This window comes from Garra rufa, chromosome 24 (genome assembly GCF_049309525.1).
Source record: "Garra rufa chromosome 24, GarRuf1.0, whole genome shotgun sequence".
NCBI classification, from domain to species: domain Eukaryota; kingdom Metazoa; phylum Chordata; class Actinopteri; order Cypriniformes; family Cyprinidae; genus Garra; species Garra rufa.
The window spans coordinates 14,435,242-14,455,071 of record NC_133384.1 but is presented as its reverse complement, the minus strand read 5'-3'; the positions used below and the strand labels follow the sequence as shown (position 1 = coordinate 14,455,071).

At 34.6% G+C, this 19,830-nt stretch overlaps 1 protein-coding gene across 1 annotated transcript in view; it reads left to right on the top strand.

The window, feature by feature from the left end:
• The window catches only part of pdcd6 (programmed cell death 6), a 19,675-nt gene extending 801 nt beyond the window's left edge, over window positions 1-18,874 (top strand). The window contains exons 2-6 of the mRNA XM_073830981.1: window positions 813-874; window positions 11,836-11,880; window positions 12,461-12,619; window positions 12,848-12,957; window positions 18,161-18,874. Of these exons, the coding sequence (XP_073687082.1) occupies window positions 813-874; window positions 11,836-11,880; window positions 12,461-12,619; window positions 12,848-12,957; window positions 18,161-18,259 (475 nt within the window). The 3' untranslated portion in view covers window positions 18,260-18,874. The remainder of the gene's footprint in view (window positions 1-812; window positions 875-11,835; window positions 11,881-12,460; window positions 12,620-12,847; window positions 12,958-18,160) is intronic.
• Window positions 18,875-19,830: the final 956 nt, after the last annotated feature.

Below are 19,830 nucleotides of genomic sequence, written 5' to 3'. Positions count from 1 at the left end.
GTTTTAGGTGTCCAAATTATTGAGGAGGCCTCTCTCTAGCCCGTTCTGTTTTTCTGTTTTCTTTTCAGCGGCTGCCTTGAAATACAGGGTTTTTGTTGGTGTGCTAAGGCATATTGCTTCGTGCTTCTTTCGTAATAATGTAGCACAGGATTTTGTAAAACTCAATCTCTTTCTAACATGATCTCTTTATTACCAAACAGACCAAATAATACATGTAATTTCCTCATGGAACAACATTCGCTTCAATTAATCTCAGAAGCCCTGTAATGGAAACGTGTCCTTTTACGATTTACGGCATATGTGTAATGGAAAAGACACTCCCAAGAGCAGAAATAGTCAACCCGCTCAGCGTGAGACAAACTTTCCCTTTTTTTAAGTCACTGCTTGACATGCCTTGACTGAAATGAATCATAAAAATATCAGCATGAGGCCGCGCCTTCCCAACATCTATGAATGGACGAATGAATGCATATGTGAGGGAATAAAAGAAAAAATCAACTGGCTTCCCAAGATACTTTTCTAAAAACGGCCATATGTAAACTTAAAGGAAAAGAAAACTCTTTAGATGTAAATGAATAGACCTCTTTCAGTATTGCATTTGAAACATAAAGTCTCTGAATCGTGTTCTACATACGCTTTTACTTTCACTTTCATTTGACTAGGCCCACATCCTGAGATTGTTTCCTATCCTGATTTCTACAGTTATAGACACTGTTATTGTATTTTAAGTAATTTACTATAAAACAACGTTTTTAACATGAATAACATTATTTTGGCTAGCAAATGATCAATAATTTTTCTGTTTCCTCCAGGGTAGATAAAGACAGGAGCGGGGCAATATCAGACACAGAGCTTCAGCAGGCATTATCAAATGGTATGTTTATTTTTTTTCATTAATTTCCCTTTTTAGTTAACACTAAACATATTTTAACAGGAGTTGAAAGAGAAATACTCAGCAAAGGCCCTCAAGTATAAACATTGTCTGGGGTATCCATTGATTAACTTTATTTTTGGAATATCAGACGATTCATAAAAGGAACCAGGTTTCCTTAGAGCAGAAAAACATGTTTCTTGTACAAACAGTAAGTGTTTTCCTGTAACAGTCATCTGATGGTTTTGTCAACACTATTTTTGGCAATACGATTTAGAATTTACACACCATGCTGATATTTCCATATCAAATTTACTTTAATGTTGTTGCACTAAAAAGATCTTACCTTTGTTTTTGTTTTTGTGATCGCTTTTTGTACGATGATGATCTTTAAAGATTGTTCCCCACACGAGGGAAGATGTTCACAGTATTGTTGCAATAACCAGCAACCATTTTATAGATGACTATTAGAGATTTCAGATAATTTTAGTGTGCTTTAGGGTACTAAATATGGCCTGACGCTGTTAAAACATTATTTTTATTTGTCTTTTTTTTTTAAATGATCAGAAAGGAAGTGCTTGAACTTCTGAAAATGCTGTTAGGCCTCAAGAGGTCAATATAAATATTATATGAGCTGTTATCTTTTTTTTTTCATTTTTGTAAAGATTTGTCTAAATACAGTTTAAATGGTTGTGATTGCTATTGCTAGAATTACTCAAACAAACTACGCCAATATCTGTAACACACTGCAAGTTTGACCTAAATAAAGCAATAGGGACTGACTAGTTTAGGACTTAATGTTGGTTTGTTGCTATTGATAATCTTTATATTTCCCACAAATCAAAGAATATTTTTAAACGTTTACTTAAGGATTGTCTTCATGAGTGCATTCAAGAATCAATTTGTGTAAAAACTGAGAAATTGAAGATGACAGAGTACACTGTGATTCAATTTGGGATGAATAAGATTTTAAAAATGTTATTTAAAGAAGTCTCTTATGTTCACCAAGGCTCACTGGCTTCATTTGAGCTATAACTCCTGTTTTCAGCGTCACATGATCTATCAGAAATCATTCTAATATGCAGATTTGGTGCTCAAGAAACATTTCTTCTTATGAATTTTGAAGACAGTCGTGCCTTGTTTTTTGTGAAAACTATAATACTTTTTCTGTGTTCTTTGATGAATAGAAAGTTCAAAAGAACAGCATTCATTTGAATAGAAACATTGCAAAGGTCAGTTCAAACTAGAAAATGCAGACCAATGTCGACAGCCAGCCGATTACAGTACGTCACTTCTCAGACATTCCATAACCCAACTAAACGATGATTCAACAAGTTCAATCGGCAAAAATAAACAAGAAACGACAAACAGCAACAGACACCAACAGGGATAAAACAGTAGTCTGACAAAACCTAGTCTCGCGTAGCCAGACCTTCAGACTGACGGCTGAAGGTCTGGAACTCATGGCAGCTTTCATTGGCCAAGGCCCGCCCATAAGGACGTTTGATCGACATGTCAAACAACCAATCACAGTTCGTTTCGTTCAGCGTCACGTTTCTGTGCGTGGAAATGCCCCCACAACAACAGACTGGCGTGCAACAAGTCAGTCATTGAAATAACTAGCATTGAAAGATAACGAAGAAGAGGGAGAACAAGCAGTAAGTCAGTAATTTGTTCGCGAACGTCGCATATGTGTATAACAACATTGGCGTCTGCATAAGCACATTTTTGCAAAACGCAGAGTAAATCAGTCTGCGCTTTGTTTCCCCCGCTTTTGCATCTCCCGGAAATCCGGTCAAATTCAACTAATCAGATGACGACTTCGACATTCCTGAAGTGTTTCCAGTTAAGCGTACCATATGCATGAGACTAGACAAAACCCAACGAATGTGTTTTTTGCCGTTTGTCTGTATATATGTGACCCTGGACCACAAAACCAGTCATAAAGGTAACTTTTTGTCATCTGAAAGCTGAATAAATAATCTTTCTGTTGATGAATGGTTTGTTAGAATAGGACAATTTTTGGCCAAGATACAACTATTGCAAAAAAAAAAAAAAAAAAAAATTGAAAATTGCGTTTAAAGTTGTCCAAATGAAGGCCTTAGCAATGCATATTACTAATCAAAAATTAAGTTTTTGATATATTTACAATTTACAAAAAATCTTCATTGAGCATAATCTTAATATCCTAATGACTTTAAAATCAATAATTTTGACCCATGCAATGTATTGTTGGCTATTGCTACAAAAAATACCCGTGCTACTTATGACTGGTTTTGTGGTTCGGTTAGGGTCACATATATGCCGGTGCATAGTGAATTGAATTAACATTGTAAATTTCACTTTTAATCAGTACAATTCATCCTTGCTGAATACAAAAAAAATCGTATTCACCCTAAACATTAGTGTCTCCCCCATGATGTTATTTAGTGTAGTTCACTTTCGTAACAAAAATTTACAGATAATGTACTCACCCCCTTCTCATCCAAGATGTTCATGTCGTAAGGAAATTACGTTTTTTGAGTAAAACATTTCAGGTTTTCTCTTCATATAATAGACTTCTATGTTGCCCCCGAGTTTGAACTTCCAAAATGCAGCTTCAAAGGGCTCCAAACGATCCCAGCCAAGGAAAGAAGGGTCTTATCTAGCAAAACGATGGGTTATTTTCTAAAAAGAAATTACAATTTATATTCTTTTTAACCTCAAATGCTTATCTTGTCTAGCTCTGCAAGACAAGAGTTTGAGATTAAAAAGTATATAAGTTGTAAGTGTTTTTAGAAAACAACCCATCATTTTACTAGATAAGACACTTCTTCCTCGGCTGGGATCATTTAGAGCCCTTTGAAGCTGCATTTAAACTTTATTTTGGAAGTTCAAACTTGGGGACACCATAGAAGTCCATTATATGGAGAGAAATCCTCAAAAAACACAATTTCTTTACGACCGAAGAAAGAAAGACATGGATCTTGGATTACAAGAGGGTGAGTACATTATCTGTAAATTTTTGTTCTGAAAGTGAACTACTCCTTTTAAGTCACAATTTTGAAGAATGTTACATATAAATGCAATCACTGGTTTAAGAGAAGGTACAGACATTAGATGAGTTTAAAATGAGCTACTTTTAACTTTATATTAGATAATAGTTTATCAAACATGTCTAGTAGCTCTCTAAAAAAAGTAATGGGACATCGCAGTGTATCTTATACTTATGGAATGTGCCTTAGTCAAATAACTCCTCAGCCGATTCTGCTTCATGAGCATATGGCATTGCTGCCAAAGTGGGTCGGAGTTCTTTCACTCCTGCCAGAAGCTGTTATCTGCTCCGAGCAGTAAGGTTGATGTAGTGCTCGTCTCAATGAGGTGCAGAATTAGCAGGAAACTCTGTTATCATTCTCGAGAGTGGGCTGTGTGAGTTTAAGCCGAATGGTTCAATGATCTCAATGCATGTTCCTGTCAGCACTGCTGCAGTGCAATGCTGTGGTATAGTCCATAGACCATTGTCGCTCTCTACAGCGTTGTGAAGTATAGAACTGTGTAGCATTGTAACTTTTTGATATTCTAAAAAAGTGTACCATTAATACAGTGCTTTATAGTGTATTATTGTTGAGATCTGCAAACATGCCATGCGTTATGTAGTGTATAGCTGGTTTCATCCTGTCCTTAGATAAGTGGTTCAGTGGTTAGGTCAAGCTGTTCAGCCTCTCTGCTAAAGTCCATTTTGCTCTGTTCTGAGTTTATGAATGTACCTCAGGGACCTCAACACTTATGTGCTGAATATGTCTGCAGTATATGTATCGTTCAGTAATTTTCAGCCTTATATTTTAATAATAATGTATTTCCTCTGAAATAGATGATTTTTTTTTTCAAAGAAACCATAATTTTGACCAAACAGATTCAAGTAGGTTCAAAATGTGGAAAAATGACATCTGTTGCTTGTATATACACCAATGTAGAAAATACATTAGTCACTTATTCCTAAAGCATTTTAATACTTGATAAACCACTGTGGAGACTTCTGGGAATGTGTTTTCAGTGATGACGCAAAATGATTCGTTGAATCAGAGTTTTCCTTTGAATCATTGCAACAGACAGTTTGAACTCGTTCATGAAAGTGAATTGAATTTACCACAGAGATGCTATGAAAATATGTTTAAGCTCATATACTTGACGAAGTGGATTATAATCTTTGTAATATTCAGAAAATTATATTTACAGAGCAGGATGACTGATATATGCTGATACTAATTAACAAATTAAACATGAATTGCTAAAAAAAGTTGACTTGTTTTACACAATATTTACTCAAAGGTCTAGATGTTTACCCATTAAAATATAAGGTTTTATTGCCATTTAAATGTAATATTATTTTAAACACTACCAGTCAAAAGTTTGTGGACAGTAAGATTTTTTTATGTTTTTTAAAGAAGTCACTTCTGCTCACCAAGCCTGCATTTATTTGATCCAAAATACAGCCAAAGCAGTAATATTGTGAAATATTTATACTATTTAAAATAACTGCTTTCTATTTTAATATATTTTAAAATTCAATTTATTCCTGTGATCAAAGCTAAATTTTCAGCATCATTACTCCAGTCTATAGTGTCACATGATCCTCCAGAAATCATTCTAATACACTTATTTCAAGAAACAATTATTATTATCAATATTTAAAACAATTGAGTACATATATTTCAGGACTTTTGATGAATGGAAAGATACAAAGATTCATCAAAGAACCCTGAAAAAATCTTCTCAGCTGTTTTCAACATAATAATAATAATAAATGTTTTAGAATATTAGAATGATTTCTGAAGGATCATGTGACACTGAAGACTGGAGTAATAATGCTAAAAATTCAGGTTTGAAATCACAGGAATAAATTACATTTTAAAATCTATTCAAATAGAAAACTACTGTAAAATTGCTGTACAAATAAATGCATGCTTGGTGAGCAGAAGAGACTTACTGTCCAAAAACTTGACTGGTAGTGTATGTATCATCCATTGTCCATAGATTTTGAAAATTATATAATCATTATACCATTATGTTGAACTAGCACTTTTGTTTATTGGGCAAATTGGCACTGTTATTCGTTCCTTTTGCTCCCTCTTTCTCTCTCTCTCTCTCTTTCTCTAATTATTGTTGTTCAGGGTGTCTGATTTTATTTGATTGTCTTCGAGTAAAAGTGCTCTCCTCTCAGCTCTGTCGTATAGCTGGCTCAACATATTTATGCACTCTTGATTTTCTCAGATGCTGCTCTAGGCGTTTGCTGGAGTACTGCTGTTCACATAGATTTATATCAGAGGTCATTGCTGTAAGGGAAGTAGTGGCAGTGGGCAGCTTTGATTTACTATGTCACAACCGTTCAATTCACAGACTCCAGCCATGTTGCATTATAATTTCACTCCTGTGACCAGGGCATAATGAATTTTACTCAGAAGACTTGGTTGACTTTGTTTTATAGGACTACAGGGCCTGGCTCACTTATTTCTCTCAGGATTGCTGCCTAAAAGCAGAGTTTTAGAGTAGTTTGCAGGGTTGCTTGTGGTGTTAATGGCATTTCAGATTGTTAAAGATGTTAAAGTTTTACAAATAATTAGACTTTATTCAGAGTTATAATCAGAGTTATACTCACAGGGACAGTTTGCTTGAAAATATGTCTTCAGTTGCATTCATTAGGCCTATTTGTAGTGCGCTAGCCACCCAATAATAGCAATAAGCTTTGTGCTTTTAGTACTTTTAATATAAAAAGAAGTTTCAGCCTTTAAAATCTGTCAGTTTTATAGCGAAATACAAACAATGTATCTTGCAATAATGTGTTTTTCATGGTCTCTAATGTGGCGGGACAGATCGCTGTATTCATGTGAATCAAGCATCTTTTCAATTACAATGAGACAGCAGTTTCATTAAATGATGCTGTTTTCTTTGTGAAAATTACACCACCTACTCCGCAACATCTGTGGCGTCCAACCTTTCATTCCTCACATGTATTTAAATAAAAACAACAGTAAAACTTTCTAAAGGATGAAGTGGACTCCAACTTGTTAACATAGTTACATTGTTGTCTTTTCTGAGGTATATAAGTGACTATTCACAAGATGTTTTATTCATGGTATAATACAGTAAATGTATTTAATAAATTTACTTAAATTTAATACATGTAAAAAGTATTTGTAGCATGCCAGCCACTGAGTAATCGCAATAATTTTGTGCTTTGTTGCTTTTAATATAATACATTTAAGCTTTTAAATTCTCTATATACAAATTATACATGTGTTTTTCCTTTTTATTTCAAGTTTATAGCACAATATAAACATGAAGGGACATCAGAAGGAATGAAAAAACAGTATAACCTAATTTAATAATACAAATGTCTCACTAATCGGAAAGATGACTGATTCACACACCGCTTAAACTGAGGCGCATAAAGCGATCTGTCACTCCACATTAAAGAGCTTGAAAAATACATTATTGTAATAGACATATTGTATGTATTTCATTATAAAACTGACAGATTTTGAAAGCTGAGACTTTGGATTATCTCCCGGTGCTCCCAATCCGGGCCATTTGCATGCACAAAAGTCTAGAATATACTCTCAAAATATTATAACTTTAATCTTGTAATTGCTACAAATTAATTATCATAATTTTGGCTTTATTCTCGAAACAATTATGACTTTATTCTCCAAACATTTAGACTTTATTCTTGTCATTTTTACTTTATTCAAAACATTTATTCTTAAAATTTTTAATTTATTGTCAAAATATTTTGACTTTATTCTCTAAATATTACGACTTTACTCTCGTAATGTTTGATTTTATTTTTTAACATGGCACTAAAAAGCCATCGCAGTTTTGACCTTACCAGTCCTAAATTAAGGCTTACCAAGTGCTGGTTGCCTAAAAAGACAATTTGGTGAGTACTTTATTTAAAAAATGCAACTTTATATGTGACCCTGGACCACAAAACCAGTCTTAAGTCGCTGGGGTATATTTGTAGCAATAGCCAAAAATACATTGTATGGGTCAAAATTATTGATTTTTCTTTTATGCCAAAAATCATTAAGAAATTAAGTAAAGATCATGTTCCGTGAAGATTTTTTGTAAAATTCCTACTATAAATATATCAAAATGTAATTTTTGATTAGTAATATGCATTGTTAAGAACTTAATTTGGACAACTTTAAAGGTGATTTTCTCAGTATTTTGATTTTTTTGCACCCTCAGATTCCAGATTTTCAAATAGATGTATCTCGGCCAAATATTGTCCTATCCCAACAAACCATATATCAATAAAAAGCTTATTTATTGAGCTTTCATATTATGTATACATCTCAGTTTTGTAAAATTTAACCGTATGACTGGTTTTGTGGTCCAGGGTCACATATGGTTTAAACTGAATTGTGAAAATAATAGTCTGTCCTTCACTGAGGTCACATGAACAATTCAAATCAAACCCTCCCCAAAAAATGTATCGTTTGAAGTTTATACAAGTTTATTCTTAGTCTTCCGATCTCTATGTGGTGACCTGGTGACATTTAAGAAGGAAATAACTGTTTTCTATTGCAATATATATAATGTAATTTATTCCAGTCATGGAAAAGCTGAACTTTCAGCATCATTCTTCACAATCATAATCCACCAGAAATCATTCTTATATGCTCATTTGCTGCTCAAGAAACATTTCTTGTTATCATCAATGTTGAAAACAGTTGTCTTGCTCAAAATTGTGGAAACTGAACCTTTTTTTAAGAGTTCTTTGGTTAAATAGAAAGTTCCAAAAACATTATAAATGTTCTAAATGTCTTTACTGTCACTTTTAACTTTTTTTTTTGTCACTTGCTGAATGCAAGTACTAATTTCTTTAAAAACCTTACCTAAAACAGTAGTATGTATGTGTTATATATATTGTGATCAGTAAGAAATCTCTGCATCCAGTTTTTTTATTATTATTATTCATTCACAAAAATATGGATTTAGTATATCTTTTTCAATAATAATCTCATAAGATAAAACATAAAATGCTGTTTTATCAGCTGTGTTTGACTCTTAAATATGATATAAAAAGAAGTCCTTGTGTTAACATATGCAGTGTTGTTGTATGCGGCAGACTGCTGTGTACTTGTGTAGTGGAGTGATGTGAGTGTTGCCGTTTTTCCATGAATCCTCCGGAGTAGGCAGTGCCGTGACTGGAGCCAGTGTGCAGCACATAGGGGCGTCTTTGTGCCTGAATTCAGACCCGCCTCCTCACCAGTCCTTGCCACTAGCAGCCATTCTTTCTCTGAGATGGCACCATGTTATTCATGGTTGTGAAATATGGCTATTTCCATTAGCCTCCCTAATATGGTCAGGGTGACCTTGGTGGTCTTGTTTGGCAGGAACACACTCCTTTTTAAAAAACAATACATACGTTATTTTTTCCATTCTGTTCTTCCTGCTTGCCGGGCTGTTTACAGCTACCCCCGTCCCACCAACTACTGGAGCATCGTGATTATTCCCTGATTGCCTGATTGTTCATCACCAGTGCAAGTCTTTCCTCTCTCTCGTAGCGGCTCTGTGAGTGTGTGTGAGGCCATGACTCAGCATTGCCAAGAAGAATGGCTTTATTTTACAGCTGTACATTTCAGTCCTGTGTCTTCTGGTGTTGTTTACCCCAGCACGCCCACTCTGTGTTGTAGGTGTGCTAAGATAAGCGAGCTGAAACAAATGATAGTGTTATTTCAGCCAAAGCAGAAAGGGAGGGTTCACTGAGCTGGAATAAGAGAATGACCTATATAGACAACAAAGTGTGTTCCTCAAGGTCAGTGAAGGATGTCTATTGAAGCGTACCTGAAATATATTTCTTACTACCTCATGTTATGACCATAATGCCACTCCCAAGTGATTCTGTCATAGGCATTACAAATCAGGCCCAAAGGAGACCGTAAGTGAAGAGGGACATGTTACAAAGAGGGGGAAATAGAAACTATACAGCTGTGTTGTTACCTCTGGCTATGTTAAAAATTATAGGAAATTTAACCTGACTCTACTACATAAGTGTTCCTGTTTTTTTCTGTTTGGGATTATTCTTAAAAAAAATACACTTTAAAAAATGCTGGGTTAAAAACGACCCAACTTGGGTTATTTGGCAACCCAGTGCTGGGTAAATATTGGACAGAACACATGCTGGGTTATTTTGACCCAGTTGGTTGGGTTAAATGTTATTATCCAACATGCAGGGTTGTTTAATTTAAGTCAACTACTGTTTAGAATACTATATTGCTGTCTTAAAATACACTGGAAATTAAAAATCACACACAGAATTACTAGAGGCAACAGTAATAATCAAAATATGAACATATATTAATAAGATATTTCACTTGTAGCTGAAAAATGCTATGACTGACTCTATAACCTGCCCATAAACATACAGTACTGAGATTAGAGAATACATTTTAACATCAAATTCAATTAAATGTAGTATTATAACGAATAAAATCTGTTTGTCATGCAAGGCAAAAGGTGTTTCCATAATGCAAAATGACCGAAAATGACTGACATCTATGCATAAAGTAATAATTTACAGCACAGTAAAGAATTTATAAATTAAAAATAAAATACAAACTTTTATTTCGGTGAAGTAAGGAACTGCTCAGAAACAGGCCTAACTCAGCGGTTGGGTGGAAAAAAACTACCCAGCACATGGGTAAAAAATAATCCAATAAAATGACTCAACAAGCTGAACCAATCATTTGGGTTAAAAAATAATCCAGCATTTTTTAGAGAGCAGAAAAACTACCCAGCACTTGGGTAAAAAATATTAAAAACAACCCAATAAAATGACACAACAGGCTGAACCCAGCATTTGGGTTAAAAAAACAAAAAACAAGATTTTTTTAGAGTGTAAGAGTTTATCCATAATCTTTTATTAAAATGTCATGTCAAATGCTTTTGAAAGGTGCAGAACATTTTGATTTTGAATTTGTTTCTTGTTATACTTGTTACATGTATTTATTTACTATAGTAATAACAGTAATAAACCATAGTAAGTATGTTGTTACTTAATATTACTCGGTAAGTTACACTTTTATTTTACAGTGTCCTTATTACATGTTACATGTACCTAATATAGTAATAAAAGTAACCTTAAACCAACTAACTCTAATCCTAACTTGAACCCCAGTAAGTGCTTGTTGTTATTTGATATGACTTAAGTGCATAAATACACTGTAACATCTTAAAGTTTAACTGTCAATACTTATTTGTGTAACTACACTGCAACAGACACATTAAAGTGTTTTTTCTGTTGACATAACACCTATAAATTACACTATAACAATCTTATATTTACATAGAATATAAAAAAGGAAAACAGGCAAAAACTACACTTCCCAGCAGGCTGCTGGGCATCAGGGACAAAATCCCCCACACACAGATTCATAAAATTATCAACAATAAATGACATACGTCCTGGGACATAACATATATAATGCATATAAACAATATTAAAGAATGCATTTTAAACTAATAAAACGGTCTGTATTACCTAAAAAATAGGCACTCCAAATTTCTTTTGGCAGTTGACGTCAAAGACAGCACACAGAGAAAAGTCTGTTTTACACTTTTAATAGCCAAAAACTAATCTTGGCACTGACAAAGATCTACCTAATAGAAGGAAATATAAGCAAAATAATTACTTTTAGTGATGCAAATTTGAGTTAATCTGTATTTTATATATAAAATCTATTTCTACCCTTCATTATTTAATTGAATATTCTATTTCACTTATTTATGTCACACTGCAAAAAAAAAATAAATGCTTTGCGAATGTCATTTCATGTTGGTTTTCACCTGTAACATGACATACATTTATCAACATTTTGCTTACAGGGTTGATGGCATATGGAGTCAAGCTTCTGTTTGTTGTTTTAATAATTTAGTTTTATATGGAAACTAATTGTTATCTGTTTTTGTTTTATCCCCAGGTACATGGACACCTTTCAACCCTGTGACTGTCAGATCAATTATATGTGAGTATTGTTATTTTCTATCATTCACAAAAGCATCAACATGCTATGTCTTTTTCTCTTACGTCCCATAATCCACTGTTTGTTTGTGAGCTCCATGACAACCCACAATGTTTCCGATTAGCGCACTTAGCAAAGAAAGGTTCAGTTGTTTCACCTCAAACTGGAAGAATGTAGCTGTCATCTGCCTTGAAAAGTAGCTCAGAAAGTGGGAGGTTTTTGTCTTAGGCAACAGGAATCAGCAAAGCTTTTCTTGAGAATGTTAGTCAATAATAATTGAATGTGTGTAATGATTCCTAACTCCGGAATAAGGTGATCACTTTCAGCTCATTTCAAGTGGATACACATGGCCACCATAAGAGTTCAATTGTGATCTTTCCTCAATACATTTTCACCATTTTTGTCCAAAATGTTATCAATATATGGCAGTACTTTGTAGACATGTTTTTGTACATAAATTACTTCACCAGACACTTAATAATACAAAGTAATACAATAAATCCAAGCAATTAATAAAATGTCAACAAAGTCTGGATTTGAGGATTAAATGTGACCAAACGTTCCCACAATTCTTTCTTTTCAGCTATGTTTGATCGGGAGAACAAAGGCGGGGTTAACTTCAACGAGTTTGCTGGCGTTTGGAAGTACATCACAGACTGGCAGAACATCTTCCGCACCTACGACAGGGACAACTCAGGGTTTATCGACAAGACCGAGCTCAAACAGGCTCTCACCGGCTTTGGTTAGTTCTTAATGCTTGCTTATTGACTGCTATAAATGGAAAGCCGGAGGTGATAGATGCATTTGGTGAGGTGTTTAAAGAAAATCCTGCAGGAATGAGAGGCAGGGGCACTGATGCACAAAACCAATAAGAGGAAGGACAAATAAACTGATGGAACCACTGATGGAAAATTATTAATGTCACCCTTGAGGAAAACACTGAACTTCAAACGCTTCTCTCTTTGCACAGGCTATCGTCTTTCAGATCAGTTCTACAACACACTGATAGAGAAATTTGACCGTCAGAAGAGGGGCCAAGTGGCTTTCGATGACTTCATTCAGTGCTGTATTGTACTACAGGTAATGATTTTTTATATGCAACATTTGCAATTTGTTTAATAGAATATTTCACCTAGAAATCGGTCAGAATTTACACCCCCCTCATAATTCTTCTGTGAAACACAAAGGAGATTTTTCGAAGAATGTTCTGGCTGCTCTTTTTAAATACTGGGGATTTTGAGTTAAATTACATAGAACCTCAAATACGAAATAGAACCTAAATACATACAGTCAAACAAAAATTTATTCAGATACCGTCAACATTTCTCACATTATCACAGTTTATTTGCTATAGTTTAGAAAATGGTAATAAAATATGACAAGTACTCTGTGTCAGAACAAATTCATCTTGATTATGTTAGATGACTTTGATAGAAAGGTATGTAATGGATTACAATCAACCAAAAAGTCAGACAACTGTTAGTATGACAATATTTACACAACTATCAATACTTTGGTGACCAGTTACCAAGCAATGCTTAATTTTGTTCAGTTTGTGGCGTAAAAAAGTTGCATTAGCAATTAAAGGAAAATCACTTAAGCAAAACATGGTCAGGTCAAAGTGTCCTGAATTATTTTTGGTCCCAAATTTTTGTCAGTTTTACTGGTAGTCCACTGTTAGAATTTTTTTGTCACAGTTTACTTAATTTTGCCATCCTCACGCACATAAATTAACTATAGTGTCCTTCACCCACTAGTAAAAAATATATAAAAAATTATATCTGGTGTCTGAATAATTTTTGGTTTCACTGTATTATCATAAAAGTGATCTATGTGAGTTCGTAGTCTTCAAATGAAGACATTTCAAATTAGCTTTACAATATACAGTAAGGCTATAGACCAATAAAGGAAAACCCGATTCTCATCCTATTTTCTTAAAGGATTAGTTCACTTCCAGAACAAAATCTAAGATCGTATCTAAGATGTTCATGTCTTTCTTTCTTCAGTCATAAAGAAATTGTTTTTTGAGGAAAATATTTAAAGCATTTTCTTAATATAGTGCAAAATGCAGCTTCAAAAAGCTCTAAACGATCGAAGCCAAGGATTAAGGGTCTTTTCTAGCGAAAAGAACAGCCATTTTCTTAAATAAATTAATATTTATACACTCTTCAACCACAAATTCTCGTCTTGTCTAGCTCTGCGATGCACATGCGTAATGTGTAATCCGGTGCAATACAGTTAGGGTATATATGAAAAACTCCCATCTCATTTTCATCTACAATTTCAAAATCGTACTACATCACTGCAGAAGTACCAACCAAGTGTTCACAAAGGCAAAGTGCAAAGAAGATCAAATACCCTTTACAAAAAAAATGGTAAAACAGCGATGTAGGATGGTTTTGAAGTTGGAGGAGAAACTGAGATGAAAGTTTTTTGACATAACTTATTGCACCGGACTGCACAGAGTATTCTTGTGCATCGCAGAGCAAGACAAGATGAGCATTTGTGGTTAAAAAGTGTATAAATATTAATGTATTTAAGAAAATGGCTGATCGTTTTGCTAGATAAGACCCTTATTCCTCAGCTGGGATCATTTAGAGCCATTTGAAGCTGCACTGAAACTGCATTTTGGAAGTTCAAACTCACAGGCACCGTTGAAGTCCACTATATGGAGAAGATTCCTGAAATGTTTTCCTCAAAAAACAATTTCTTTACAACTGATAAAAGAAAGACATGAACATCTTGGATGACTAGGGGGTTTGAGTAAATTATCTGTAAATTCTTGTTCTGGAAGTTAACCAATCCCTTAACTTTATAACCTTTAACTCTTATAAGCTTGTACGAACAAAAACAAAGACATATCCAAACTTTTAGGCGTAGGATCAAAACACATGTATAAAATTTCAAGGTGGATCTAAGCATACCGGAATGAATGTAAAATAACAAAACAAAAAATAATTTGGATTTAACATAAAAACAAAATGTCTGAAACCCACCCAAATGACTTTCAAAAACAACTCCTTTATATCAAAGAAATGTTTCCATGGACCAGATTGTTTATACCTGCTGTAAAGTAGGTCATTTCAGGATGACATGCTAATTTTTAATACTATGAGAAGACCCTCCAACATGTTCTGTCTGCCAAAACCCTTTATCCTTGAAGCATGTTTTATTAGATTGTGCTTTTATTAGATTGTCTAACCCTTTGAGAAAACTTTGTTTTTCAGTTTACTCTTTTGAAAAGATTTTTAACAGAGTTAAGCCAATTATAGTTTTGGAGTTTTTGTAAATTTGTGAAAGTTTGTAAAATTGTAAAAACCTGAAATATTTTAGCCATAATTGTTTTCTCACCACGAAAATAGCCACAGAAGCTGGCATGGCGTTAATCAAACACAAACAAACATTTATAGTCTTCTGAAATCATTAGATCGCTTTGTGTGAGCAACAAACTATTAGTTTGTTATTTGCTGCAACTCTTGACATTCGCCATAGCTTTCAAGAAGTGCTCATGGCCCCATTGACACTAGGTATTAAGATGTGTTTTCAAAGATCCAGTCACAAGTGTTTACTGTTTACACATGGTCTTAACACACATTTTAAATGCATCTCCTGTGACCACTTGTGTTCAGATTTCATCAAGACCAGGGATCTCCAACCCTGCTCCTGGAGAGATACTGTCCTGCAGATTTAAGCTCCAGCCACAGTCAAACACACCTGAACCAGCTAATCAAGCTGTTCAAGGCTACTTGATAATTACAGGCAGGTGTGTTGGAGCAGGATTGGAACTGAAGTTTGCAGGACAAACTGATCTAGATGAAATCCAAACACAAGTGGTCACAGGAGATGCATGTTGAGGCTGTGTGTAAATTGTAAAGCATCTTACCTGACCACCTGTGACTGGATCTTGGAAAACGCATCTTTAATATCAACGGGGCCATGAATTCTTGGGAGCCTTGGCAAATATCAAGAGTTGCAGCAAATAAAAGAATGACCATGGCCAGGATTTCTATATTGCCTGAAATATAAATATAAAGGTTTTGGCATTGTTTTTCTGTTTTCATACTTGCTAAAGGTAATGATCTAAAAGTAGTTTGACCAATAACATGCAGGCATTATATATAATCGACCAATCGTGGCACATGAGAAGGTGGGAACTACAAAGAATGGTCAAAGAGATGCAAATACATATCAGGTATGTTCGACTTGGAAGTGGCGCTACGCAGAAAGATCGTTGTATGACATATTTTAGGCAACATAGAAATCCTGGCCAGAACGTGTCCCCAGAAAATGCCACATATGAGCACCCTAGCACACAAATATGATTGAACAAATTAATCCATTACCACTGCTTACGAAGAAAAGGAAAGGAAGCAAATGGAAAGAATACAAATGGTAACAGTGATTTCAATCGTAATCTTTATTTTTTGGCACAACATAGCTAAATTGGAATTGATTGTTTCAGTCCACTTTCTCAAAACATGCTCATGTGTTAGACTGGTGGGCGGTGAGTAGGCTATCTTTTGAAGTGAGTAGGTGGTTCAAACACATTTGACCACATGAGCATCTAGTCTGCAAAAGCAATCTGGTCACTTTTTGGACCTCTGGAAGTGGTTGAAAATGAACAAAAATGCTTTAGACCCCATTTACACCTGTATTTAACTTTGCCCACTTGTGATCTTAAAGAAGTTCACTTCCAGAACAAAAATTAACAGATAATTTAATCACCCCCTTGTCATCCAAGATGTTCATGTCTTTCTTTCTTCAGTCGATAAGAAATTATGTTTTTTGAGGAAAACATTTCATATAGTGGACTTCTATGGTGCCAGCGAGTTTGAACTTCCAAAATGCAGTTTCAAAGCAGCTTCAAAGGGCTCTAAATGATCCCAGCCAAGGAAGAAGGGTCTTATCTAGTGAAATGATCAGTCATTTTCTGGAAAAAAAAAAAAAGGACAATTTATATACTTTTTAACCTCAAATGCTCGTCTTGTCTAGCTCTGCGTGAACTCTTGTGTATGCCGGGTCAAGACAGTTAGGGTATGTCGAAAAACTCCCATCTCATTTTCTTCTCCAACTTCAAAATCGTCTTACATCGCTGTTTTACTTTTTTTTTTTTTTGTAAAGGGTGTTTGATCTTCTTTGTGCGTTCACTTTGTAAACACTGAGTCGGTAATTCTGCAGCGATGTAGGACAATTTTGAAGTTGGAGAAGAAAATGACTAAAAAATTACCCTGTCTTGAACCGGAATACACAGAGTTGACAGTGAGGTGAATTCAAGAACCAGTTCAGTCAGATTTATGAACAAATTACCAAATCTGTGAGTTAAAATTTGACCCCACTTTTTCAAATTATGCACAAAAGTTATTTCAGTTTGCAGTAGAAACATAGTAATAACAATAACTATATGTTTCTGGGTACAAGTGGCTGAAAATGAGCTATACAAGACAAGCATTTGACGTTAAGAAGTATATAAATGGTCAATTTGTTTAGAAAATTACAGATTGTTTCACTAGATAAGACCCCTTCTTCCTCAGATGAGATCTTTTACAGCCCTTTGAAGCTGCATTTAAAAAGCATTTTGGAAATTCAAACTCGTGGGCACCATAGAAGTCCATATATGGAGAGAAATCCTAAAATGTTTTCCTTAAAAATACATAATTTGGTATTGACTGAAGAAAGAAAGATATGAACATCTTGAATGACCAAGGGGGTGAGTACATTTTCTGTAAATTTTTGTTCTGGAAGTGAACTTCTCCTTTAACACCAGGAGTAAACATGCCCATGATAGATGTAGCAATGTATGATTTGTAAATTAATATTACTTTTGATTGAGATCTTTCATTAAATCGGTTGACCTGTTTGACAACCAGCCTAAAAGATTGGCAACCTCCTCCATCATTTTCAGTTACTTGTACCCAGAAACATGTGGTTATTGCTATGTTTCTACTACAAATTAAAATAACTTTTGTGCATAATCAAAGTGTTTTGGGGTCAAGTTAACTTACAGATTTAGTCATTTGTTCACGAATCTGACTGAACTGGTTCTTGAATTCAGGTCACTGGTTCAGTGATCCAGTTAAAGTGGTTCAGTTTACTGGAGGTGAAGAATATCAGTAAATAAACCTAAATTTTGGCATGTTCCTAAGATGGTTGGACTTCAGAAGACTTGGAATATATTGCTCTTGACTCATATAGGCCACTTTTGTTTATACTTTGTTTATACGTTTATCATTATAAGGTGGTCTACTACGCCTAATGCTAACTGTGTATATTTTCATGTGAACAGAGGTTAACTGACGTGTTCCGGCGGTATGACACAGATCAGGACGGCTGGATCCAGGTGTCATACGAGCAATATCTCTCAATGGTCTTCAACGTGGTATAGCACAACACAAGCACGCCTGCACTCTCCTGTGCCAAACGCCAAATGTCCCTCCCCATGCGGTCTGTAACAGAGACTAGTCAACACTACCCTCTACAGGACAACACGGGGACGGGATCTTTATGACTCTTCATTCCGTCTGTCTGTCTGTTTGTCAGTTAGTAGTCATGTCATATTTCTTTACGACTTTAACAATTATTATTAAAAGAATTCTGGAATATCACTCTCTCTCTCTGTGTTTAGGGAATGTCGACATTGTGAAAATCATATTAAGACTCGGTTGCATGCTTTCTGATAAACCTCCTTAATGTCAAAGCATGAACTAATGTTTCTCTTTTTTAAATTTTTTTTTGGCTGAATTCATGTTTACAATGAAATACTGTGAGAGCAGGTTGTGTTTCGCCATGATAAGATCCTTTTATTTGGATTGACTGTCAGCTCTTCCATATATTTGTAAAGAATTATATTTTTAATCTGCACAACGTAATTCAACCTTTTATTTTAGGAAGGAGGTACATATGCTTTTGTATGCCTTTTTCATGCATGATGCCTTACAACTGTTAAAATGACAAAAAAAGATAACTGTTTTATTAAAAACTGGAACATATTTCAAAATGACTCTTTTAATTTGTATTTGCATCTTTTAAGGAGTGCTTTAATTATTTATTTTGTATTTTTTTTATTTTTTTGATTAAGGACATAAGCACCTACCAATAACTTGACAGAACACATAAGATTGATGAGTGCCATTACTGTCAAATGTGATCAACAAATATATATTTTAATTAAAGGTTGGATTGCATGTTTAAGATTTATCTTTATATATAGCACAATTCTACCCCCTAATGTATGATTTTGTGTGTATATATAATATAATATAATATATATATTAGCTCATAAAGATATATATATATATACACAGTCAGGTCCATATATATTTGGACACTGACACATTTTTTTATTATTTAAGCTGTTGACCAAAACATATTCAAGTTACAGTTATATAATGAATATGGGCTTAAAGTGCACACTCTGAGCTTTAATTTTTAGGGCAGTCTCATCAAATTGGTAGAAAAGTTAAGGAATTACAGCTCCCATCATGCGGTCAAAGGAGCTCTGCATTCAAGTAAAACAGACAATTGTTAGGCTTCAAAAACAAAAGAAATGCACCAGAGAGATAGCAGGAACATTAGGAGTGGCCAAATCAACAGTTTGGTGCATTCTGAGAAGAAAAAGAACACACTGGTGAGCTCAGCAACATAAAAAGGCCTGGATGTTCACAAAAGATGACAGTATGGTGGATGATTGGATGATCCTCTCCATGGTAATAAAACATTTTACAACATCCAGCCAAGTGAAGAATACTCTCCAGGAGGTAGGCATGTCACTGTCAAAGTCTACAATCAAGAGAAGACTTCACCAGAGCAAAATAGAGAGGGTTTACCACAAGGTGCAAACAAGACCAGATTAGACTTTGTCAAAAAAACATTTAAAAAAGCCAGACCACTTCTGGAAAAGCATTTTTTGGACTGCTGAAATTAAAATCAACGTGTACCAGAATGACGGGAAGAAAA